This window comes from Lonchura striata, chromosome 1, assembly GCF_050655825.1.
Source record: "Lonchura striata isolate lonStrDom1 chromosome 1, ASM5065582v1, whole genome shotgun sequence".
Lineage (NCBI taxonomy): Eukaryota > Metazoa > Chordata > Aves > Passeriformes > Estrildidae > Lonchura > Lonchura striata.
In genome coordinates this window covers 86,349,135-86,376,158 of record NC_140703.1, presented here as the reverse complement: position 1 = coordinate 86,376,158, position 27,024 = coordinate 86,349,135, and the positions used below count along the sequence as shown (strand labels likewise).

The 27,024-nt window shown below is 36.0% G+C and overlaps 1 protein-coding gene across 5 annotated transcripts in view; it reads right to left on the bottom strand.

Annotated features, from left to right (window-relative positions):
- OCA2 (OCA2 melanosomal transmembrane protein) overlaps nt 1–27,024 on the bottom strand; it is a 196,448-nt gene that overhangs the window by 96,819 nt on the left and 72,605 nt on the right. For all 5 annotated transcript variants that reach the window (XM_085582503.1, XM_085582486.1, XM_085582511.1 and 2 more), the window contains 6 exons: nt 22,614–22,685; nt 21,718–21,783; nt 20,556–20,612; nt 19,151–19,275; nt 15,494–15,632; nt 6,442–6,574 (listed from right to left, as the gene is read on the bottom strand). In XM_085582503.1, coding sequence (XP_085438629.1) covers nt 6,442–6,574; nt 15,494–15,632; nt 19,151–19,275; nt 20,556–20,612; nt 21,718–21,783; nt 22,614–22,685 — 592 coding nt within the window. The remainder of the gene's footprint in view (nt 1–6,441; nt 6,575–15,493; nt 15,633–19,150; nt 19,276–20,555; nt 20,613–21,717; nt 21,784–22,613; nt 22,686–27,024) is intronic.

The window sequence follows — 27,024 nt, the reverse complement described above, 5'->3', positions numbered from 1 at the left end:
TAGTTCAGCTACCCAGCACAGGATTGCATCCATCACATAGGAATTACAGGGCATCCTCATCCTGCAATAGAGCAACTGGAGCCTGGGCAGAAAATCACAAAGCTCATCATTTCAAACACCTAAATTACTCACTAGGAGTCATCTTCCAAGCAAGCTGAAGCAGGTTGCAGCAGGCTCACAAAAGAATCTACAACATTACAAGCCTAATCCTGATTTCATATGGGAATAGTCAATTTGGTATTTGTATGACGGTCACATAGGACTCGGAGTAATCCACTGATATTAAGGTGAGCTAGATTTCTGATTACATTTCAGGATGATTGACAAAGATATACATTAAGTTTCAGTTGGCTTGTTCCTGAACAACAGGTGGGATATCTGTCTCAGGTAACATGGGCTCTGTTCTCATCTCTGGGTAAGTCAGACTATAGAGACACAAATTTATTTTAGTGCTTGCGGGATTGCCCTCAGTTTCCTCTGTGGCAATCCCCATCTTTTAAAAGCAGGAGTCTGAGTGTATTTAGATTCTGTGCATGCTCATTAGTACTTGCTTAATGTGCTCAAAATTCCTCATTCCATTACACTGATAATGGAACAAGGAAATCAAAAGTCAAGTATTTTGAGCATGCATTTATCTAAAATTCTATTCAAGTTTGTTTCTGGAAATTTTTCTCAGGTGTGAAATCTAGAAAAAATAACTCCATCTTACTATCAAATAGTTTTCATTCAAACTGCCAGACTTGCCAATGAAAGCAAATTTTGCCAATGTCTTCCATTAAACTACAAGTGTCCCTTAGAAAAAAACAATCTCTCTTAAATTCACTGTACTTTGCTCAAACACCACTAGATACATCCAATCCCAAAACATTTAGCACAAAATTTAACTACTGCTTATGACCTTTCAATATAAGAAAAAGTGCCATAAGTCACTACTAGAGATGGTATTCCCAAGGATAAGGAAAAAAAAAAAAACATAAAAAGAGAAAGCCTCAAGAGGACAACAGTCTTTTGGAGTATTTCAAAAGATAATGTCTCTTCTAATGCTTTTAACAGGACAAGATGAAGAGCAAAACAATGCAGCCTACTTCAGACTCACCATAACTTTTATCAATGATTTAGAAGTAAAAATGGAGACTAATACATTGAACACGCTTTGATAAATGAAAATGGCAGAGCAATAAAAAGTCTGTCAAGCTTACAATTGTATTTGAAACACCACCACAATGAAAGCTTTCTGCAGCAAATAAACACAGATAATGTGTTATATAGAACTAAACAGGTTTTTTTAAGCTCTGTTTATTAGGAAGACATAATGAACTTCAGAGCCATGAAAGTGAAAAACTTTGTCATAGCTTCACCCAAACACTCTTAATGGAGAAGTTGTGCCTTGCCAACAACTGTATACTCATGCAATCCTTCACAACTGAGGTCTGGATACAAAAACAGACAGGCACAAATGCTGTAAAAGAAACAGGAGCTAGGGCTAAGTTTTTCCCTCCCATCGGTGATTTTGCAGTACTCATTCCTTCCATGAAAAATGTGTATAATAAATTGCCAGATGCTGCTCTGTTGATTCAGAATGACACTATATTATACCTTCTTTCTGCATAAGACAGGTAAAGTAATATTACAGTTGCCTTCTTGTGATGGCTACATTATCGATGCACTAAGCAAATAATAAGAAATGGTAATATATTCTCTTTGTTTTCCAATGTCAGAATACTATTTTTTTATCATCTGAGGGCAAGAAGAGGCAGATCAATGTTTTATTTTTCCAAGTGGAATACCCTTATCAACTCTAAAGTAGTTCAAAGGCCATAAAATTATTGAAAATATTTAAAAATACAAAAACCTTCAATTTATGGCAAGTAAATAACCGTACTTCTTTAATTTCTGATCATCAGGAGAGTTACTGAAGTTGCAAATAATAAAATACAGCTTTTGATTTGCATTTTCAAACATAAAGCCATGGCCCTGGTAGATCCTGATATATTATCCAAAACGGAGTAAACACAGTATCTGAAGGGAGATTAGGACTACCCAGTTTGTTTGAGACTGAAAGTCTTACTGTTCTTTTAAATAAAGAGCAGTGCCAGAAAGACATTATCTTAGATACCAAGGGCATTCATAAGAAAGCTGCACCTTTTAGTTCAGCATGCTAAGATTCACAGTAGGAGACTTAGAATGTTAACTATTCACGATTCAGTGTTAATATCTACAACTGGATAGTGGAGAAGAGAAAAAAATAGATTGCACCAAAAAAACAGCACACATTTTACTGTCCACATTGGTCCTCGAGATTTAAAAATATTCCCCATAAAATCCAATTAAATTAGCATCTTAGGTGAGAATGGTAGAGTGCAATGCATATTTGCAAAACTTCCATTCAGACTGAGCTTAAAGTTGAATTCTCAAAAACATATTGAAATATTCCTTTCCTTGGACATTACTGTCTTCATAGACTGCTTGCTACTTTCCTCACTTGAACCAGCTTCCAAGTGAGGACAGGACACTACTTCCAACATCACATTAAATACCAACTATGCTTTACTGGCAGTTAGTAAAATACCTACATAGGAACAGATACACCTCAGGACAGAGATTCATCAATTTACTTAATTCAGCTACATCATTGATGTACCTTTCACTGATTCTAGCAAGAAATGGTTCCTGAAATTACAAATATGTTACTAGCAAAAATAGGACTAAAGACTGTTCTTTGACCCTGAGCAGCACACACACTGATGTTACACTACACCTTATCATAGGTGCCATCTGTGTCCCTGCAGTGTCCTTGTGGCCCTTGACATAACTATTACTTTATGTTGGCTTTTTGCATTTCAAAATGCCCTGGCACTATGTATTGTAGTTTTCTTGCAAGTCATCGCAGTGGTTCTTTCTCCTCCTCCTCTTCTTCCTTTTATTCTCCTTGAGAACATCTGTAGATCTTCATGTGAAAGAAAGAAACAGATTTGCTCACTCATCTGGTTATCACATTTCCTGTTCTGGGAAACAGCACTGTGTTTTTCACACATTAAGCACTTTACATATGACTATGATTAATTAATTCCTTCTGTTGTCAGCTTTACATGCTGACTCTCATACTACCATCAGTATTTTCCCAGCTGCTGCAGACAGTGAGTTACACCAGAGGGAATAACAATGCTCCTGCTATTATCACTCCTGCTTAAAGGGTGGATCTCATTTAGCCAGTCAAAAAGTTGGAAAAAAGAGCAAGCAACAAAGTAGAGATGGGGAGCTGGTGCCAAAGTTGTGCTAGGAGAAAGCTCTTCCTCTCTGGCAAAAAATAGCCAGTATAATAATATTTGTCACCAGAGCATGTGCCACCCACTCTCCTGGGAATAGCAACCTTGCCAAACACTGAGTCCACATCTCCACAGCTTGACAGCTGAGACATAGTAATGTATTGTTACACTTCCCAGGAACTAAATAATGTATTATTAACCCTTAAAGGAAGAAAAAACTTTGGTTTCAGGTTTTCATACTGGCAGTTGAAACAGTAAATTTAATTCCTCTTACACTCTCATATTTTTTCCCTGAAATATTCTTTTGTGAAAGTGTAGATAAATACAAATTTTCAAACCTTCTCAGCTTACTCTTCTAGCCCTAGCATCTTCTGCTGTATCACACAGAACAAGGAGCAGGTTTATCAGCTAAAAGACATCCTCAAAAATCCCTTCATTCTTAAAGAACATTAGATTTTCTCTCTCATAGATGAGAGGGTTTTTTTTTTATTATTTTGTTAGCTACCCCACTTGAAGCCACTGCAGGTAGACAATGTTTCCTGAGGAAAGAACAGGTATTTTTGCTGCAGCAGAGGTGCTGCAAATCAGTCTGAAAGCCAACAGATTAAAAACATTGTTAACATATAGTGTTGAAATTAAGATTAAAGTGTATCTTCATAATAAGAGCATTGTCCGTTTTTAAAATTCATACTAATCCATTTTAATAATCTGTGTATCCTAAAGCAGCAGAAAAAAGCTTAAAGCACATTGTGCACAGGGATAAAAAAAATCTGAGGAGAATAATATACCAATTAAATTTCACATAACTTGTTTAATTGCTAATTGAGGGCAAGGTGAGGAAGGACTGGTATTTAGTTGATTAGAACAGCTGCTTCAAACAAGCCATTTGAAGCTATCACAAAGCCATTTCAACCGGAGATGAAAGGACCCCCAGAAGCACCTTGGAGGCCATTCTGCAAATCCAAACCATGACAGCTATCTCCTAATGGAGCTGTATTGGTTTCTTTCTTTCTCTGTCCCTCTCACAGAAATTTTAGATGGAAAGAGTGGCTTTCCAGCATTTGCACTAATTAAACAGCTCCTTCTTAGGTTTGCAGCAAAGGACCAGCAGCTGATTATGAGAACACGTGGTATACTGATTAGGAGACAGCTAAATCTGAACAGAATAAGGTGCAAGTGACAAAGATTACCAAGAAACTAATTGAAGGAAAAATGCTTGCCAGTGTTTCAGTACTACACTGTTTCACTGGAAAAAAATAGTATGTCAGTGCTATTCAGAATAATTTAAAAAGTTTTCTTACATATTTTATTTCTTAAATATCCAAAACTTATGCTTTAAAATTTTATTGCCAAAAGGAAAAAAGTATCAATTCCATATTCTAAAATATATAATTATAAAATAATGTTATTATGTTAGGATCAATATTGTTTACAGTTGGGAGAATTAATTTTCTTGATGGCTTTTTGAAAAATCATACTTTGTAGGGTCACAGGGAAAGAATCTAAGCACTTTAGGGTCTGAGTTAATTTCTTTATTTCTCTTACTCTCTGGATAAGATCTCTAAGGGTGCAAAAAACCTCATCAGTTTTAAAATGAAAATGCCTACCTCATACCAGACAGATATATAGAAGATAGTAGAATATCTAGAACAGAATTTCTCTGTTAGAAAATAGTTAGTCAGTATAATATTTAGAATACTTCAAAAATATTTTTGATCCTAATTCTGGGAAAGACTTTGGCCTTTAGCAATACTAGCAGAGTGCACCTTGTGCTGAATAGACATCAAAGCCAAAACCAAAAGTCTTCAGAAGATCTTCCTAGGCAGGGAAATTTATTCTCTCACATTTCTATCAGATGGGATTCAAGACACATGGTATAATCTACTGAGGAGACAATTGTCACTTATAGCTTTTAATAAAACCATAATCCTAAAGCAAATTTTCCCTGGAACATGGCAAGGCACTACAGGTACTACTCCTTTGCCTAAATGAGATACCTATAATGAAAGCCTCTGCTACAGTTAGTCACTTTGGACTCTCCTTATAAGAGAAAAGTAAACTTTTAAGGACTGCAATATATCTGTTCTAGCATAGACAGCTCCATTAGTCTTGCAAAGCACTTATCTTTCTCCACAGATAACAAATGAAGCCAAGATATATCAATGGTATCAAAAGTTGTCCTCTCCATGACAAACAGATGCCACACAGATTCAGAAACCTCCTACAGCACATTAAAACGTGTTGCATGGTCAGTGGAAGCCTGGATCTGAAGTCTTCTGCAGCCAAAGGTGAAACAAGCATCAGTACCAGGGAAGAAACAGTTATACTCGACTGTCTTTGTACAAAGCTTGCTAATAAATTATACTTAGTGAAGTATTTCTTACCTCATAAAGAACTTGTGAACATTTAGGGGGTTAGCATTAAATTTCAGCACTGAAAGAGAAGCCCTAGAACAATAATAAAAACTTCAAAATGACTGAATTGAAAATCATAAAAGCATGAAGACAAAGAGGGACTGACACAGTCGACAGACATTGAAACAGCTTTAAGACTTCTAGAGACTACTGAAGTGAGTGACATAAAAAGACATAGATTTAGTTCTACTGAATTGTAAAAATTATGCACTAGGGAAATTTAGGGTAGGAAGAGCCACAGAAGCAAGCTAGGGAGGACTTGAAAAGTTCTGCTTTGATGAAATGTCTTTCACTGACCACAGACCTGTAAAAGACTGCTGAAAAATTCGATGGAAGAAAACCATAAGCAAGGGAATACATCAGTGGACTATGTTTGTTGCAAGGAAAACCTGGGATATTTCTAAATCTTGACTGTGAACTCAATACCTTGAGTAGATATTATCTGTTTCAACATAGAACATCCTGATACTCATGCCTATGGCTATAACGAATGATGCAAAATATTCCTGAAAATTTTGTAAGATATTTAATAATTCATGTTAAAACCTCAGTCTTAGTACCAGAAAAAACACCCACTTCTAAAAATCAGAAAATGCCACAACTAAAAATAAAATAGGAATTATTAATTGAAAAATGAATGTTCAGATTGTGAGGAGGGGTGCACTTCCATCTGAAGACAGCAATGTAGTAGGCACCACTCAGTTTTAATTTAGCACATATTCAGTGTAAGAATTATAACTTTTTCTCACACTCACACTTACCAACAATTTCACTTGGCTCCTTATTGTAAAGTTTTTTGTTCCAATAAAGAAGTCTGAGAAAAGGAAAGGATACCAGAACAACAAGGCAGATACCCAAAAACATATGCCCTGTGAAGGCTGCAAAATCCAATCCCTGAAAATAAAAAAAAAAAAACTAAATTAAAAATCACTTCTTTTTCTATATTACCTACAGGGAAAACCATTGAGCTTTATGTACATTAACAATCAATAATAAACATAAAGTAATACAGTAAGTTCCAAGTACAGTATCTGCTGTATTTCATCTGTTTCAAGGAGACAAGCCATGTTAAAATTTAATTCAAAGAACTAAAACATTGCATTACAAGTTATTCTGAAACAAACCTAATGTTCCTGAAATGTACAGTAAAAAAAACCTAAACTAAATTATTGACTTTTACTTTTCACATAAATCACTGTAAATTCATTTCAAATCACTCAAAGTCTCAGAAATAATTTAATTTTAATGACCAATTTTGTTTTAAACAGGTGACAACAGAAATGCTTACAATAATTCTATTTGAACCATTCTCTTACAATAAAAGTATTATATGTCAATATTGCATTTATTCTTCTTTCTGGTTAATAAATGAACACATTTCCTTATATTTTGCACAATGAAACCTTTTAATGAAGAGGTTTTAAAAAAGGTGAAGCAGAACATATTAAAAGGCTACTGGTTTCAAGCAATAAGAATGAACAGTGACAATTTGCCCTAAAACTTTGAAGTTTGCCATTCTGTGAGTAGAACATTGGACCAGATGACCTCTGGGGTCCTTTTCAATTGAGTTATTACATTTTTCCATATTGCACACATTGTAGTGGATCAGGGTTAGCCTTTGGGCTGGGCTTTTCTGAAGCAGTCATGACTCGCCTGTCCAAAAGAAGTGACTCATGAAGCTCCAAGGAGTATCACATCCAAGTAGTCTGGTAGAAAGGACCTGTCTTATATTCAAAAAACAGAGGCTGTCTGAACTGGTGATCCCAGTAGATCTGTGACACCTGGAATGAAGCATGGCTCAAGCCCTGGATGGCTCAAGTTGTCCCAGCTGAATTTTCAGAGTACCACTGTTTTCCCAGAGACTCTGGAAAGTTAATTGATCTCCCTATGACACACCTTTATGTGTCTATTTTCCCCTGATTTTTAACTATGAGTTTCCTATAGATCCTTTGGTAATTCCAGTGCATATTAAAAACAGCTTCCCTTGCAACTGCTGATACTACCTCCAATGTGTTAAGACTTTTGGGAACTTACTGCTTTAACTGTGTGTTCTTCTATATTGTCAAATGCTAAAAGAATTGATGTGGAAATTTCCTAGTTGAAATGTCTCTGGTTCAAAAAAAGGAAGAAAAACTTTCTCTATTGCACCACAGGGCATAATAAAAGACACATAACACAAGAAACTGATGACAGTCATAAAGAACTTTCATAGCCAGATAAAGATTGGTGCTCTTTGGCAAAAAAAAAAAATCCATAGCTTGCAGACAGTCAAATAAATCTCAAACCATAAATATGCAGACCTAGGTTTATTATTTGATCCTATTAAAATATAGGTTTAAGCTTCCTGAGGTAATGTCATCCCTATTTGCTGTTTAATAGTTGATTCCTTGACTCTTCTACTCTCCACACACTAAAAGGTGAAACTATACCTGTTCATTCACTGGCCTTTTGTTGTAACTTAGCTATAAACATTGCTTTTATGAAAGCAGAAGGAAGACTCTTCAGGAATTGGAATGAGATTATTTTAAGAATTGAACAGGAAAGATGTCAAACCACAAAGAAAAATAATGTACCTTCATTCAGTTTGCCTACAAAATACGTCAGCCACTTAGGTGTCTGACATCTCTGTAAGACAGATTTTACAAATCGCTTTTTACAAAGAGTGGCCTCTGGGCATGAAGTTAAGATTTAGAGCTACAGGAGACATTTCTATGAGAGACAAAAACAACATTCATAACTCTAGGAAATTTACAAATTAATAAATAAAGAATCTCTGCAAAGACTCAGGGTCTGTGAGATTAGCCCCCAAAGTATATAAATTCCTTATCAGCCATGTTTATTTTCTTAATGACAACCATTTACAATAAATTGACAATAAATCTATTTTATATATGGGTTGCCTCTAAGACTATAGCTAAAAAGAAAGAAGGTACAATTTTGGCCAGAAAAGTAAGAACTTTTAAGCTTAACAGTTGAACTGGATTTAGTTCAGAAATTTTCCAAGTTTGATAGTGTGCCATTAAACAAGTCTGGAAGCATGCAAAATCATTATTCAGTTTCATATGGTCTCAAAAATGGCAAAGAGAGGTAGGAAGCCAACATTATTTAAGCTGTAAAAACACTGAAGGTACACCAGCCAAAATAGAAATGCCTAAACCTGATTGGAAAAAATAACTATCCTCTAAAAATAAATAATTGGAAAACAGGTGGTTGAAGAGCAATAAAGTAGTTAGGAGTGGTCATATTATATTCAATACAGAATTACCAGAATGAGGAAAATTAATTTGGCACTCAGACTAGTCTTACAAAAAAGAAGTGGAGATGGAACTTTTCTTAGACTGGCAGCAACTGCATCATGCCCTCATCATAAAGAAAGATGTCAGCTACCACGCCAACTATGATGGTAGAAATTCTCTGTAGAAATACATAGAAATACAGATAAATGCTAAAGTAGGAAGTAAAAAAAGATAAATAGGAACCAAATGAATTCTTGGTAACCCTCAAGTTTAAATATGTGATGTCTTCATCACATATTAAAGGATCTTGACTTTAAGGAAGTAGCTTATTGCAAGTAAACACAAATACAAAAAATCACTTTACATTTTTGTTATCACACCTATTTCAAAGGAAAAAGAATCATGTTTGGTTCCTGAAATGCCATGATGCAGAGGTTCTCAAAAAATACAGCACAAGAAATACGTCACTTGAAACCCACAAAATTAATTTCTCAAGCAAATCACCTCAACCTCGAAAGCAAACTAAAATGCTGAGGATAAGAAGGAGGTCTCAGGTCTGACTCATAGCTGAAAGGAATTGAAATGAGAACAAGATTACAATACCCTTAAAAAAAAAATCAGGATTAACACAGCTTCATGACATAAGAGCTGACGTAGATAAGCCTTGAAAGTGATTTGCAAACACCATAACAAGGGAAAAAAAATGTCTACTAGATTTTTTGGCATCCTATCAAAGAGCTTACCTGAACCTTTCAGAGGGAGTAGCTGGGCTGAGATTCAGGATTTTGTTAAAGTTCATAGTATCAGCACATTGATCTTCAATATCTCTGAGATCCCTAGTGAAAAAGAAAACATGCTGCTCTGCTCCTACTGCAGAACAGCTTTCCAATTCAGCTGAAACAAATTGTTTTCTAACATGGAGTGTGCCTATTTCAGGACAGAGCTTGCATGACAGGATTGTGAGACTGGAGTCAGATCTCTTCCCATCCCTTGCTCCTGGCTTTCCTCCCCATTTCCTCCTTGCATTGATCCACGAGAGACAGTGAGTCAAAATTATTCCTGATGATCACTAGCTTTGGACAGCTGATGGATGCCCTGTAGCCATGAGGAGGCTGAGGACTACCAAGTTTACTACTGTTTATGGCTGATATCAGACAGGCTGAAATATAGTGAAATATAGACAGCTACCTTGCCTGATGCTTTGGACTGGGTGCTTAGCACCAGCCCCTCTGCAGCACGGGGAATATGTTTTGGGGGGAAAAAAAAGGCTGGTTTCACACCAGGCATTGTCAGATAGCTGGTAGCCACCTGGAAGCCTCTTGGGGAACTTTAGGAGACTGAAGGGTTTTCACTGTACCACAGATACCATAGATGCAGCAGAGGATACCAAGGTTATGGCACAGTTGCTTCATCGGTTGTCCCTGTCCCTTTTCCCACACCCCAGAAAACACATGCAACATCTCCACAGAGCCTACATTCATACCCTTTCTGGCTGTGGATAGCACATTTTATACCTCCTGAGTCTTCTGCACTGCTGGGGCTAGGATTCAGCATTGTAAAAAAGCATTTAAGTGCTCCCCATGTCTCCAGCATACAACAAAAAGTCATTTTCACAAAGATTTTCTTTTCCTGCACAATAGACTGGAATAGAATTGACATGCACAATAGGCAAGAAATATTTTTCTTCCAGGAGATTTCAATCTATGAGATAAATACAAAACACACTTCAAATGTCCCTTACTTGAGGCTATGATGATTGTGTCAAATTCCTTCTCTTCCCCAGTCAAGAGAAAATCTAAAGATTTAGCAAAACAACAACCTAAAGGTTCCACTGCCTACAGATTCAGAGCTGAAACAGAATGGGAATCTTTCCTTGGTTTATACTTTAAAATGCAAAGGCAAATACATCAATTTCATATTAGGAGTAGGTATCATATTGTTTTGCTAAAATGCTAGCTTTCTATCATCTTGAATTTTTTTTTTGATTGCTTCTGGAGATGTGAAATTAAATTCTAGTAATTCAGACCTTTCCACAAGAAATCTGCCTATTTAGAGCAATGAGAAAGTAAAAATTATAGCTATGTGCATTCGGGGAAAAGAAAGTGCTGTGTTTCTAGCCAGAATGCCCTTTACTTAATATTTTAAAACTAATAAAATGAAGAAGAGCAATAGTAATTTATTACTTCTACACTGGTTTAAACATCCCTTCTAGGTGAGTGACTGAGATCTGCATTGTCTCTCACAGGAGCTGCTCATGATATCACTGAGCCAGAAATCGCTGATAGTCTAACCCAGTTACATTAAGATAATGTTCATCTGAGACACTGAATAACCTTATTTTTTGTTTTACATTATGCTGTTAAATGATTACTACATGCAATTGATAGCAAAAATTCTGAAATCAGATGTAAGCCCATACATTTTAGTTCATGCACTTTACCTCAGTGCAATTTCCTCTTCAGAAAAGGGATCAATCAAACATTGACAGAAGGGGTAGAGTTCTACAAATTGATTAAAAGTTTTAACAAGCTTGTATCCAGCAAACTCAACAAAAATAGCATACTAAACTATGGGAAATCATTTTCCCAGTGCTTGAAATATTTTTAAAGTTTCATGTATAGGATTTCCTCTTCTTTTTTTTCAGAAGTACCTACTTTCCTTCATAAATATTTTGGTACCACAATTTTTCATTAAATATAACAACTAATATCACACCTTGCTAAATTCCATCATGAAGGCTGAAGTCTCTAAAAGGCAGCTCAGGAAAACCTGCTGTCAATTTTTCAGGAAATTCCTGGTAAATGGCAGGAATAATTCTGAGCAGTATGCTGAAACCTCCAAATCCTCAGTAGACATCAGAGTAACAGCACAAACTTTATCCCATGCTAATAAAAACAGTAAATAAAATTATATAATCCAGTGGCTAGCATATGCTAAAACTGCCTTTGATCTTATCATTACTTCTTTCATGCAGATTTAGCTTGGACACACCAGTGTCCAAGTGCACATGTCGACAGCTATGTCCACAGTCCCATTTTGCTCTGGAGACCTGTTTGCCACCCATTCTTTAAAGAACTTGGAATCACAGCCTGTGCTTAGAGCACAGCAGCTTCTGATATTAAAGGTATTTTAGTAGAAGTTAGTGAAGTTCCCAAATACAGATTTGCTATCCAACCCTTCTGAGAGCAAGGACCATGTCCAACTGGTTTGTGCTCTATTGTGCATATAAACATTGAGTACCCAAAGTCTGAAGCCCATATCTCCTCAAAATGAAAATATAATTTTGTTAACAGTGGCAATTCTGTAGCAGCACTCTGAAGATAATAAAACATTAAGAAATATTTTTTATTCACTAAATAAGTTTTCCATTTGCTCTTATCCTAAAATCAAAACATAAATGCTATTTTGTGAAAATTCTTCCAATTCCAGATAAGAACAATCAAAAGCACAGCACATCTTCCTCTTCTATTATGCAGATGTTCCACTGATTCCAGTCATGATGGTAGGGAATATGTCAGGATTATAAATTAACAACAGGTACAAAGAAAAAATCCTTTAACATTCATTTGCATCTCAAGACAAGTACTTATTGCTACATTGAAATAAGCAAAATGTTACAAAAATCTTATTTATTCAAACATGGTTTAGATAAAATATTTTAATATGATATTAGTTTTCCCCAGAACCTAGGGAGAAAAGTCTCTCCAGCACCACAGTAAATAAAAAGTAAAGCATTTCTAACACTGTAACCAAATAACAGCACCCAAAGTAACAAGGCTGCATTTCATTTCATATTGATATAAAAGCCAAGGTTTCCTACAAAAGTGTAAACTTGCATAATATTTTACTTGGATGCTTTTAGAGGTTGATAAACAGGAGTGAAAGGTCTGGAAGACTGGCAAAATTCTCCTCCTATTAGCACCTAAATAATGTAGAAAAACAAATAATCTGCATAGGACAGTTCACTATTCAACTTCCTGCAGGGACAATTGTCCAAGTACTACTGTATTTGCTGTGCAAAAATGACACTGAGAATGAAGTACAAAAGAATGAAAAAAAGAATTTCAACAAAAATATCAAGCAGAAAAAAATTCCTAGAATTCTTAGAATGTCCAAAAACATGACCATAATGATAAAAAGAGGTAGAAACCAAGTCTTTTCTATAGAAAATATCATAATAGAAACTACAAAATATACTGCATGAAGGAGTGTTTCTAAGATGCCATTAATGCATTCATGAACTTTTACCTCTGTAACAGTTCAAAAAAAATATTTTACTTGGTACTAATATAGTAGGTTCCCCATATGCATTTTTGACACAGAACTCTGGTAGCTCATATAACTCTTCTTCACAGCACTATTTACTAGAAGTAGTTTCAGAAACAAGACCGCAATATCCATATTTCTCCTCCTGATCAAAAGAGAGCATGCTGGAGCAGGTGGACAAAATTAGGAATGCAGCTATTAGTTCAACAGCTCAGACTGTAAGAGGCCAGATGGTCCAGCTCCCTCTCTGACCTCTCTCTTGGCTTTATCCAGTTATCCCAGTCAGCATTCTCCCAGGCAAATCTCTTTTAGAAGGGGTGAGCTCTAAGCAGTGAGGACATACCCCAGACCATGATACTCTGCCTCAAGACCAAGGATAGGTCTTTGACCCTCTTTTATTTATATACATAGATATAGCATTTGAGAATATAGAAAAGAAGTAACATAAAGTCTATGGCCCTGTGTTGAACCTAATCTATTTCACTACATTCTTATCTCTGTGATGCAGCAAAAGATCTGAAAATAATCTAGACTGAAAACATCTGGAAAGATTTTTGTTCTTGCTTCTGATACAGAATTTGCTATAATGTCATATTTTCTAGGGTATGTATACATCTGAGGCCTCCTAAAAATATCAATAGCTCAAACTAGAAAATATAACATGTTTTCAATTGTGATTGCTTAATTATCTCCCATGATTATAGCCACTTCTAAAGGTTCTACAGAAACAATGAGTTTCTGAGTATTCATGAAAATGACCTGTATGGCAGGTGCTAATTATTCTCTTTTATATCAGAAGCTTTAAAAAGGTGCACAGATTTCATATCTAAAATTTAAAACTCAGCTCTCAAGTTCTCAGCTAACAATAAGTATTACAGCCTTCAAAGTTGCCATCCAAACTAGCCAACTGCAGTTGGCATTTCAAATATTTTGATGGCAAACATTCAGTTTATTAAATGCCACAAACTTTCAAAGACTTTTCCACTTTTCCAACCTGCACAGTACTTAATTAATTTGAGTGCATTCAGTTTATTAGAAAAGATCCTTCTTCCATAAAGCAATAGAAACATAAGTGACTCCAAATGAAAAAAAAAAAAAAACAAAAAACAAAAAACCAAAAACCTTGGAATTTTATACTACAATTCTCTCATCCACTTGTACAGTTGTTTTTGCACTAGCTCAATAAACACTAAATTATAATTACTTTTCTGGGGGGGGTTATGCCACCTGGCCAAAACAGAAAGCTTATCCCTGGTGTCCTTATAGGTGTGCCCATTATTTCACTGCCCCTTCCATGGTGCTGCTTGTTGGTGAGGAGAAGGGCAGATCTGCCCCATGCCAGGAGGGGCTGCCCCTTGCATCCTGAGCAGACTGTCTCACTGCTGCCCCATAGCACACCAGGCAAAGCGGGTGGGAGACAGTGACAGAGGCAGAAGGAAGACTTGATGCCCTCATGTTCAAGGGTAGTAGGGATAACTGAAAGCACAGAAAACTCAGCAAACTCAGCTCCATGCAGATGCTGAGGGCTGCAAACACTTGCCAGCAGTGCCACAGCCAGTCCACAGGGCAGAGAGACCCATGTGGGTGGGAAGAAACAGTGAGACTGGGATGCTCCTGCTGGATCATTCATGCCATGCAGTCCCACCCAGCACCAGCCATCATAGCTTTCCCTTTGGCACCAGGCACCCAGCAAACAATAGGAGAGCCAAGAGTTTGAAGCTAAAATCTGTCTCTGCAGCCTGGAGATAGCAAAACATTGTCAGGAGGTGGGAGCCAGCTGCAGCCTGTGCTGCACAGAAGCACCCACCCCCCTCTCACACCCCACATCCTCTTGGGCTGTGCTTGAAGGATAAAGTGCCTCATGTGTATCATGGCTCTACAGGGGCAAAGCAACTCTCTGTAAGATATCTAACTGTCTCATATTTAACTTTTGAGAGAAAAACCATACTGAAAAAATGGATGGATTTTCATCTTCATTTTCACATTTTTTGTTTTTTGCAATTTGTTGCCCTGTCTGCATCCCTCCTTTGTTGTGCTTCTTTCCTCACTTTGCCATTGAAAAGGAAATCCTCAACAACAACAAGGAAAGGAAGCTGGTATTCTTAGTCCAGATCAAAACGTCTATTCTTCATCACTATTTCATCCCCAAAAGATCACTCTCTTCTGTCTGATCATCCTACTAAAAAAAAGTAGCACAGCAAAAAGTCGATTATGTCATGTTTATATGGCTGTCTGGGGGAAGAGAAGGATCAACATTGCGTAAGTCAACACCACTACTTAATTTTAGTAGCCAAATGACTGCAGTACATACCCTCTTCCTCAGCTCCTGCTTTGAAACAATAATCACATTTGGAGGATCCCCAACAGCAGTGGCAGCCCCCCCAATATTTGTGAAGATTACTTCCGCAATCAGGACGTGCCTAGGATCAAGATTAAGTACTTCACAGAGCCTGCAGTGTAAAGATAATGAAATTAACTTCTTAGCCCATGGATAAATTACCTTAAATATTAAAAAGCACAAAAATTACAAAATGCAGTCATTTCATAGACAAATGGTAGGATTTTAAACATAATGTGTCAATAAATGCTATGTTAAAGCATTTATTCTGCTAAAGTAATTATAACAATGTAAGTGAAAATTGATAGATTTTTCTTTACATTTAAAATGCAGTTATTAATGCCTACAAAATTGATGCATTTTCAAAAGCATTTAATTAAAAGTAGCCAACTATTAGAAGAATCAGACTACATGGAAAATAGCATTTCAAATTTTCAGTGTGATACAGCTTCTGAAACCATGGGCCTTAAGCTGCACTGACCTGTGGAAAACGATTCTGGTCAACCACAGGCTCTGCACTCAGCAACAGTGATTAACTTTCTTATGGGAAGCAGTGGTAGAGGATTGTGCAGGCTGCCTATTAGCCATGAATCATCTATTAGAGACTTTAGCTTTCAGGCTAGGTTTATTCAGTTTATTCTGTTCCTATTTTCCTCTTTCTCTAAAACTTGATCATGAGTATTTCTATTTGTGATGAAACAAGAGCAGAAAATACCCATTCCTTATGGTTAAAAAATTCTCAAAATGATTTTTTAGCAGTTCAAACATACTTAATACTTCTTTGGTAGGATACTGCTTTGATAAAAAAAAAGTAAATTGCTGCTTTAATAAGAAGCACCTTAAAGTGCTCTGACAAACACTGGGGTTGACTCAGTAACCACATGATCCATTTGAACTCAATGCCCACTTACACAGAGTAATCTTCACACAGATTACTCCAACTCACAAATTACATTTACGCACACACCCATGTAATCTGCTCTGTCCTGAAGTATGTTTTTGACTTTAAACTTGGGCTCTGGTAATAAAAGCTGAAAGTTAAAGTCACACCTAAGCACTTTGGAGTAAGAAACAACTGCTTTCCTCCTCACCATTTATCAAAAGGTTGCTCCAGAATGTAAAGATGGAGACCACACTTAAATTATTATCCCCTATGTGTCATAGTAAATAGGGGGAAGAGTGCAGGAAGAATGCTGTCTCGCTGCAATGCTCTCACATATTTTTCTGAAAGAAGGGTTGGACTTCACTGTTTAGCCTAAGTCTGTGTTATTAAAACCTATATTTCAAAGAGAAAAGAGTATTGCAAAAACCTTAACCTGATTCACTTACACTATCACCAAGATTGTAAATTTAAAACTCAGAAAAAATCTCTGTCAGATCACATATATGTCAGCACATTAAAACTCTGGAAAATAATAACTGTGCAAAAATACACTATTTCCTCAGCAGTATGAAATCATTCAGTTAAAGGATACTTTGTAGTACAGCTGGTCCAAATGTATCAATTGTGGTACAAGACCACAATTGTACTTGCAATTTTAACTCCATTGCTCCTTGACATTTTTCTTTAGTGATTCTTTCTTTTTAAAGGCCCTAATGGTATTTTGAAAAGAGAACTATAAGGTAAGTAAGCAAAGGCTAAGCCCAAAGTATAAAACCATCAGAAAGTCTTAGTTATATGGCAGGATCACAGTTCTTCAGTTTACTTATCCTGGTTAAATAATTCTTCATGTGTAAAAATATTAGCCTTTTCCAGTTCCCAGTAACAGTGTCTTGAAAATAAACAACAGCTAAAAAGGGGTAGTTATTACTTTTTTAGCAGGTTACTACAAAATGCATAGTGAAACAAGTATCATGTTTTAGGCCTTATTACAGGAAATATATACCCTTATGTTGGCAGAGTCAGTATGATTTTCTGCAAGCTTTATCTCCATGGCAATGGAGACTGCACAGTGCAACACAGTGCAGCTGTAGACAATGGCAGTAAGATAAAAAAGAAAATGACCCCCAGCATGAAGCTTTTTGAAGTAGGCAATTATTTGGTTTTAGTGGGTGAGATAAAATTTTATTTTAGTTTTGATAGTCATTCAAATACAAATGTTTCCCACATATTGAGTTTCCCTTTCTTCAGTGTTACAGGCTCATTTAGTATGAAAAAAAAGGACTTGGTATATCTTTAGTACAAAAGTCCATTACTTAAAGGTGGCTACAAAGGCAGAGGCTCTCCCTTCACAAGGATCCACATGGGAAAGACAAGAGACAACAAGTACTAGGGAGAGACTTCACCTCAATATAAGAAAAACAATTTATGGTTAAAACAGTTAACCACTGGAAAAAACTCCCCAGGGATGTGGTAGAGTCCCCATCACCAGAGGTTTTCAAGACGTAATTGAAAAGAGTGCCAGATAATCTCACAGGCTTCCTTTCCCATGAAAGATTGGAACAGCTGGTCTTTAGAGGTCCCTGCAACCTGGGCTGTTCCAGGATTCTTTGAAAACAGAATAAATTTTACTGTAGCTCTGACTGCGAAAAGCTTCTTATGCTACATTGATTTCAATCCATTCCCAAATTATATTTATCAAAAATATTCTGTACCACAGCTAAAGAAAAGAGGCCAGTTTAATAGCTCCAGGGCTGCTTACTGCTAGAAATGCAATTATTGATTAGGGTATAGCAAAGCTATCTCTTTAAAATATAATCAGACAGAAGACAAATGGAGCTTTCATTCACTAGCTATTTCCAGTCTAGAATAAATTTCACTTGCAAAATTGGTTTTTACTGCTTTACACTGCATTTTAAAGAGGGGGCATATCTTATTAGAATTTTGTGTACTTTAATGTGATCATGACTGCAAGCATTGCATCTCTCAGGACCATTTCTAAAATACACTAGATCTTTCCAAAACTGAACTGGATTATATAGATTTGCCTAACCAGACACAGGTTAAATGCAGGTTAAACAGTAATTTATAATCCCACACTGATTAAATGTAGTTGCATATAACATGTTATTAATTTTTTATATTATTTACAGAAATCTGAAGTAATTAAATTCATGGTTATCTGCTCAAAGTTCCAAATATCTCAGGTCAAACTGTGCAATTAGCCAGTAGCCATCCCAATGACAGGAATAAAGTTTAGATTTTCATATTCAAGAAAAAACTGTTAGATGAAATATGGACTTTTTAAAAATGTATTTGTCACTATTATTAGAAGGGATAACGATTTCACTAAAACATAAATTACTATCTAAAATTGTATATAAGTATCAGCCAGCAAAGAATAAAGCAGCTTTGATTTAAAATTTCTGCCTGCTTTACAGGGAAAATAAAATCATCTACTAGGGAGCACTTTTGATAATATGCAGTTGAGATATGAAGACAAACCAGAACAGTTAGCTGACAAGGCAGTGTTCACAGGTTTCAAATATGTGCTCAATATTAATGCAAAGGCAAAAGGCAACCCATCCCTCTGAAAGTGCTAGCTTTTTATTCTACTACAATGAGGGTATTTGAAGTTCTAATTTCCATTTAAATTATTAAGAAAACCTCCAAACAAGTATTTTTCAGACATGTCTATTACTGATTGCTGGCTCTAAAAGACCAAGTCCAAATCTGTAACAACAAAATACCTTATGGTTACTGGAGTAAAGAGCAGCATAGTAGTAACATTGTCCAAAAATGCAGAAAGAATTGCAGCAATGAGGCACAGAAGCGTAATCATGGCCCACACCTTGCCTCGAGAGAACCGATAAGCCTAGGAAAAACAAACAGAAGCAAAATTAATGGACTAAATCACTCCAGGTTAAATTTCAAAAAATAATAGATAAAGCAATTTGATCAAAATCAAGCAACAATGAGCTGAGAGCATTTACTATTTGTTTACTATTACTCCCTCTCCAATAATAAATAATTTGGCATGAAAATAATCAATGGAAGTGGGCAAACAATCCCATCATGCAAACAAAGAAACAAGTCTGAAGAAACACCACGCTCTGCTGCCAGTCATAAAGGGGGTCTGTGGCAGGAGTAGGGCTGAGCCTCCATCTCCTGCCTGCATGCCCAGGTGGACCAGCATGGTTTAGACCTCCCTTCCTCTCCACACCTGGGACATGTTCCCCATCCTCAGAGCAGCACTGCTGGAGTCCAGAGGAGGGCCACAAATATGATCAAAACACTGGAGCATCTCTCCTACGAGAGCAGGCTGGAAGAGATCTGCATTACTCAGCCTGGTGAAGAGAAGGATCACCTTACAGCATCTTTCAGTACCTGAATGGGGACAATAAGACAGCTGTGGGGGGAGGCTTTGGGCAAGGGTATGTAGTCATAGGACAAGAGGGATTGGCTTTAAACTGAGAGAGTAGGCTTAGATTAGGTATTAATTAGAAATTCTTTACTGTGAGAGTGGTGAGACTACAACAGGTTACCCAGAGAAGCTTTGGATGCCTCATCCCTGGAAGTGTTCAAGTCCAGGCTGAATGGGGTTTTAAGAAACCTGCTCTAGTGGAAGGTGTCCTTGCCCATGGCAGGGGGATTGGAACAAGATTATTAAGGTGTCTTCCAACCCAAACCATTCTCTAATTCTATGGTTGTGAGTCTATGAATTACACTTTTCATGTCAACTTCTGTTCTGCTACTGTGCAAAGGTCTGTGGCCACTTTTCACGTGTGGTCATAAAGTTAAAGATAGTTCCCATATTTCTTCTGCCCTACTGCCAGGCATAAATAGACAGTTCAACTACAGTAGAACTGCAGTCCTGGGGAAATCAGTGAAATATTCAGATTAACAGAGTCCAAATGCTTTTGTACCCTACTGGGGACCTTTAACATTCTCCTGTAGAAACAGAATTGCATTAAGAGCTTCCTTTCGTCCACAAAGGATTTTTCCAGTATTACAACATAACCACTGTCATTTCTAATATGATAAGTATACATTGACCTTAGAAGGGTTCTTTAAAGATCGTGCTTGATGTGAAAGATTTGAATAAGCAATAATTTGATAAATCTAGAAATACTTAGAAGTACCAAATAAACCCACCTTTACTGCACAGTAATCAAAGAATCCAGTCTCTGAAAATATGGCCACCAAAACCATCTGCCAAAAGAAGAGGAAAAATATAATCCCTTGGAACTGATATATAAAAGTAATTGAATTATTACTCAAAACTAAAGCAAAGCAGTTTCTGATACTGACAAATGGACTTCTTAACTGACACAGCTTTGAGAATCCAATCACCCTTATATTAGAATATCTACTACAGCTGCCAGATGTCTCTAGTTAGTGCACCATATAGTGAAATTTACTTCTTAACATAAGCTGTCTGTATATGTCATATGAGTCTGGTTGAATTTTATTTGTAGTGGCTAGAGTGGGCATCATGTATTAAGTACTCAGTGTATCTCCCTTGTATCATTAATCAAGAAGAACCAATAAGTGTGTTTGCTCTCTGCAGAGAGCAGAAGATACTCTACAGAGCACAGAAGGTAGTAGCTTCAAGAAATACTTGCATTTTCCCACATCTGGCAGGTCTCCTGTCCTTCTGTCTTTGCTCTAAACAGAATTTTTTTTGCTTTGCTTTCTTTTTCTGTGGGGGATGCAAGGAGCAAGGACCAGTGTCAGGAAATAAGAAAAGCTCAGAATGGAAACAGATAATTTTAATTTTGTCTCTGTATATTGTATATTTTGTGTTAGAGTCTAATAGCATTTGGACAACGCTTTTTACTACAAATAGCTCCAGGCAAAGTGATTAAAATAATATATGATTAAAATCTCATCAGATATTACTTCTCCATTTCTGGCTTGCTTTTTCATAGCTTCAGACAAAACAGTGAGACAAAAAACAACTCTTTCAGCAGAGTGTGTTTGAGGAAGGCATTGAATAAACAAAATAAAAAAGAAAAATGAGAGTGATAATGCTTGGCCCTTAAACAGGTCTTCCTGTTTATAAATTCCAAGGATGTTTTTAGCATGTTGTCAATACAATTTCACAGATTAAAAATAAAATAGAAAAGAATCAACATTTCAAAATACTCTTTCAGATGTCTGATTCTCATTCTTTTTGGTAAATTCCTTACGAGAAAAATGTTCATCATAAGTTGTCTGAGTAAAGTACAATTAACAAAATGTTCTGAAAGGAAACATCTCTATACTGAATGTGATTATTTTGGCACATTTATAGCAAAAGATATATTTTAGTTACCATTCCAAACAATAATGCCAGTGTCTCATAGTCAATCCACTCCACCACTTTGATCATACTTGGCCTCTGCAATCAAAAAATACAATTACTAGTGAATGCCACCTAACATGTGATTAGCTATGACTTATAAATTCTGCTTAATTTATGAACCATTTAAATAAATGTGATGAAAATTAATAAGTGTTCCTACAAGCTACATAAAAAGGACTCTTTATAATTGCCATTACTACTATTATTATTATTACTAATTCAAAATACTGCTGGCATCCTAAATCGATCATTATCAGGCTATTGGTTGATCTAGTTGTTCCTTACTTAACATTACAGAAATAAAAGATAAACAAATTACATGGTACATTGCAGTTCCCTTTTTGGTAAAAGAACAAAAGCATACCACTTCACCTGTGAACAAACTGGAAGGCATTAAAGGGAACATAGTAATGATGTGCTTATGAGAACAACCGAGAAAATCAATCTGATGTTTGACTATATATCAAAAAAGAGTAAGCAGCAGGCGAAACAAAAGGGTTGGAACATGCAAGCAGGAGATGTAATTATTTAGGGTAGTATAAAGCAGTGTATTTCCATTTAGGTTTGCTTGGTAGCCTAACATTACTGAAAATAACAGTGTTAAACAAACGCTGGATTAAGCTGAAAATGGTTGCAGTCAGCTTCCTGCAAATCAGAATAAAAAAGCATCAACTGATGTTTTTGTATTCCCCTTGTCTACACATTAATCTGACCTCTTTTCCCACCCTAGTTTCTGTCCTACCATTTCTCTTTCTCAAAAAACACTGCTTTGCCACATGCTCAGTTAGAGCTGGGCAAACATGGAAATGAATGATACCTGACACCACAGTCATAGACAAAGGGAATATTACAGGTTGATAACTTACCTCCCCAACAATAGCTAAGGCAGCTAAAGCGGCCAAAGCACCTAGCATGGCTGCAAGGGTCCTGTGAACAATCTGCAATAAAAGGTAAGAAATGACCACAGACTCCTCTAAGCATTTCCTTGCTATTAAAAAGGAGGGGGGGAAAGGATAAAACCTCATGTATACAATTATTTTCTTGGCTTGCTTAAGGGTTTTTTCTGACTAGATGATGGTTAATTACTTTGCTATTAAAAAAAAAAAAAAAAAAAAAAAAAAAAAAAAAAACACACTGACCCACAAACAGAACTAAAAACCAAATAAAACTAAAAGGAAAAAACAATAACAAACTAACGCCTTGCCTGTTTGCGTAGCAAACATTGCTAGGAAGTCTCATCTCTAATATCCAGTTAGAGAAAGGACTTCAGCACCAGTTTCTTATATTTGCCAGTAGGTCACCCAAGAAGGAAAGCAATTCATCTTCCCTAACTTAAGGATCAAAAAGCCTCGTCCTGTTGGCTTCCCTTCACATCCCATGGAAAGAAGATGCATACCTAGGAGATGATCCATCCCATTCTTAGTAGGGGCTTGTTCAGCAAGCGTGCCCTGAAAATGTGCTTTATTTCTTCAAGAACTCATCTGTAGTTATTTAATCCTCTATGTCTAGAAGATCACAGATTGTGTAAAATAACGGCTAAAGTAAGCATGTAATTAATAAAAATCACACTACAAAAGACTGAATCTAATTACCAGCTTTCATTATTAATGTGTTTAAATATTATTCCAACACAAGTTAAAATTATTGTTGAGGAAGAAATAAAAGAGTCTAGAAACATTTCATTTGCCTCTAATTTCATAAGAAACATTTTGCTGATAACGAAAAATAGGATGAGAGCATCTCAAGGCTTTCCTCCATGTTTGTAAAGGAAAAGCAAAAAAGGAAACATTTGGCTTTGTTTTTTCTCCTTGATTATAAATTTTTAATGTAAATGGCAAAAAACTGCACAATTTACAAAAATAGAAAAATAAATATATAAATTACTAACTCAAGAGTAAAAAAATATATTTGTCTCATTCTCCTGTTTTCCTTAAAAATGCACTGAAGGATAACCTATTCATGGTCACAAAGCAGGAGATCAGACCAAGATTTTTATGCCCTAATGACCCTATTTGTTCAGAGCACAGATTACAGCTCCCACCAGCTCCTACACAAATGTGTGTGATAACCCACTGGTTCATTTTTGATTTCCCATTTCAGTGCATTGACATGTAGGAACACATATGGCCCTTCTGATTCTGCAAAGGTGGGGAGCATTTGATAACATTCCACAGGCTGGCAATCAGGTGCAGCAATTAGACCTTACAGCTCTCTCCAGGCAGAGCTGTCCATCAGGGGAGGGGATCAGCTTCTTACCAGAGCAAAGCTCAGGTGTGGGCTAAAAGGAAATCCTCAGCTGTCCTCAAATTGAAGGTTTTCTCCTCATGCAATCCCCACCCACATTAGATGGCCCTTTTGCAGTTCTCAGAAAGATATCATAGGTTTTCTGAGATTTGTTTAGCTACAGATCTTTTGCATATTTCCACATAAGCACTTTTGCTGTCACTGTTGTATGCTTAATTGCTTGCATTGAGTTGGCTGCATTTTCAGTTTCCAAGAGTTTGCTGTCACCTATGGGTGAAGTTGGCCTTAATTTATGCAGAAAGAAACAGAACAAATTAAGTCATCTGTCGGTTCCTTCATTCCAATGTTTTTTCAATAAGGATATACAAAAGTATATCCTTAAGAATGAACAAGGTGCAAAGCTGTATTACAAAAACTTAGCAAATGTACAACTCTCCATTCCAGCAAACTATCAAATGAAAGTCATAATGTAAAGCCTAGAAAGAACACTTATGTAAACTCTGAGACATGTAAATATTTAAAAACTGATATTTGGAAAGCTTAAAGAAAAAATAGATTACTCTCTTTAATTTTCTTTTCACAGAAAATAAACCCCAAACAAATAACATATATACAAGTATTTTTAAAAACTTACAAATATAGAAGTTAAGAGGTGCAGGTTATGAGTTCTGACATTCTTTGAACCATAACTCCATCTAATAAATATTTTGAGGGCTTTATATCAAGCAAAATTCCATTATTATTTTGAAAAATATTACCAGTGACCAAACCCTTTTGAAGATTGGCAGGAGGATGAGTATCTTTTCAAGATGAATCTTGGAGTGTATCCATAAACAACAGCTCAGGTAGAGAATTGAAAGGGCTCAGAAATAAATTAAGACAGAGACTTAATCCCAGGAAAGCTGAGAGATTTAGTGGACTTCTGAATCTAAAGACATTTTTAAAGGTTAAGTGAGAAATCATCTATATTCATCTGATTGTTCTCTCACTTGAGAAAGGGAAGACCCTTGTGCAATGACCACGGAGATGAGAAAGACAGGACCGATGAGGAGGAAAATACAAAGCCTTTAGTGTATCAGCTAGAGCTCTCCACCTCCGATTCCTACTGCAAACCTTATAAACTCTTTGCAAAAAGGGCATCTTCGTTATCACCATCATCTTTATTTTTGTCTGAAGAATACCTAGCAGTGCTGTCTTACTGCAACAGCAAAGGATAGGGCTCTTGCCTTTTTCAAAGGGACAGTAATACCAGTACAGAGTGCTACTGAAAGCAATGCAGTCCAGATTTCACTCTTTACAAAGCAGGATACAGTTTTGAGCTCACTGATACAGGGCGTTACAAAGCTAAGAGATGAAAAAATTGAAAAAAAAAAAAAAGAATGGATATTTACAGTATTTTTATATAAAAAATGAAAATACCCAAAGTTGCAACAATGAAACAACAATGTCAACAATGTAGGTGTGTTGATAGCAAACTCATAGAGTCAGTCAGAATAAGCAAAGACTTGTAAAGGCTACTATAGCAATTTTGTTTCATAATTCTCTGTAGACAGTTTGTATCATGATTGTCTGCTGTGCGATAAACACAATGTGCCAAATGCTGATTCTAATAGTTTCCATACTCTTAATTCAGGAGTTCATTTTAAAGTAAGAGATTAAAGATACCCAAATAATTTATGCCACAAATCTTTTTGCTTGACATTAATTAACAGTATAGAGTTGCAGAACTATAATGCAAATTGGATTTAGAAAGCCTAGACCTTTCCTACCTTTAAATTTCTTTATTTTAAAGTGCTTTGAAATTTTTGCACTGAGTTCATCAAACCATTTGATAGACTGCAACAGCACCATTATAAACACTATTGTGAATTCCAAACACTAAATACTATATGGTGTTCCAGGAGACAAAAGGAAAATATTTAGAAGTCATTTGAATGATGACCTGGATGCTATTTCAGAACATATCTTTCCCAGCTGAAATCCAGGACATGTGCATTTCTAAAATGTGTTTCTGAAGATATTTGGTAAATGATATATCATACCAAACATTTTATTTCCACAAGTCCTTTGTTTTAAGTCATAAATAGGTGTTGAAATATGTCAATTCTTTTAATATAAAGCTTCAAACACAGTCCATATTAATTTCTTATCCATTTTTGTCTCAAATGAAGTCTGTTTTATTGAACTTCTTATTTTATTGATAAATTAATTTACAGTTGATAGAGTGACAACATTGTTGCATTTCGACAAAGATGCAGTTATTACCAAGCCTATATTCACATATGGGTATTATGTATTTTTCACCTACCTCCAGAATAGCTGAGATCTTTCTTATAAAATCAATGGCCAAATCCCTCTTAGACTTTATATAGTCTCTAGTTTATTTCTTTATTCTCAGGTGACAAGGAGGGAGAGAAGTAAAATTTACCCTAGGATAGCTTTTTTTCTGACTTTATGTTTTGTACCTATTCCTTGTTACGTTTTAATAGACATCCTCAGCAGTGGAAGAGGTTTTTTCCACAGTCTTTCCTAAAGACAATCAAGAAACTTCTAGCCTGAACGCTCGGAAAACATGCTCCTCAGTCACATCCCTTGATGGATTTATCTTATAATTTGCTGTCATGCATTTTACAAATTTTGGTGGTCTGCTAATTCCAATTGTTTTAGCAGGATACAGATGAAACCTCAGTCTTTCATGGGTATACATATTTGATTCACTCTTAAGTGGATCAAAAGAAGTGGATCAAAAAACCCCACATTTTGGAAAATTAATGCAGAAGTCTAACACTAGCATCAGAAGCTGTAATCAAAAATGGAAATTGCAGAAAAACAATGGTAATTTATCTTTAAAATTTAGATAATTTTTCCTAACTGTCAAGCAACATGACTAAAAATTTGGGTTTATGATAGAAAATAAGGATCAAAAAAAGCCTTGAAATACTTTGAACTCTGCCTTGCTGTAGATCCACTTCAAAACGGAATGGCACCAAATTCTTAATCCATGGAAATTTTCTTTAATTCTAGCAAATTGTA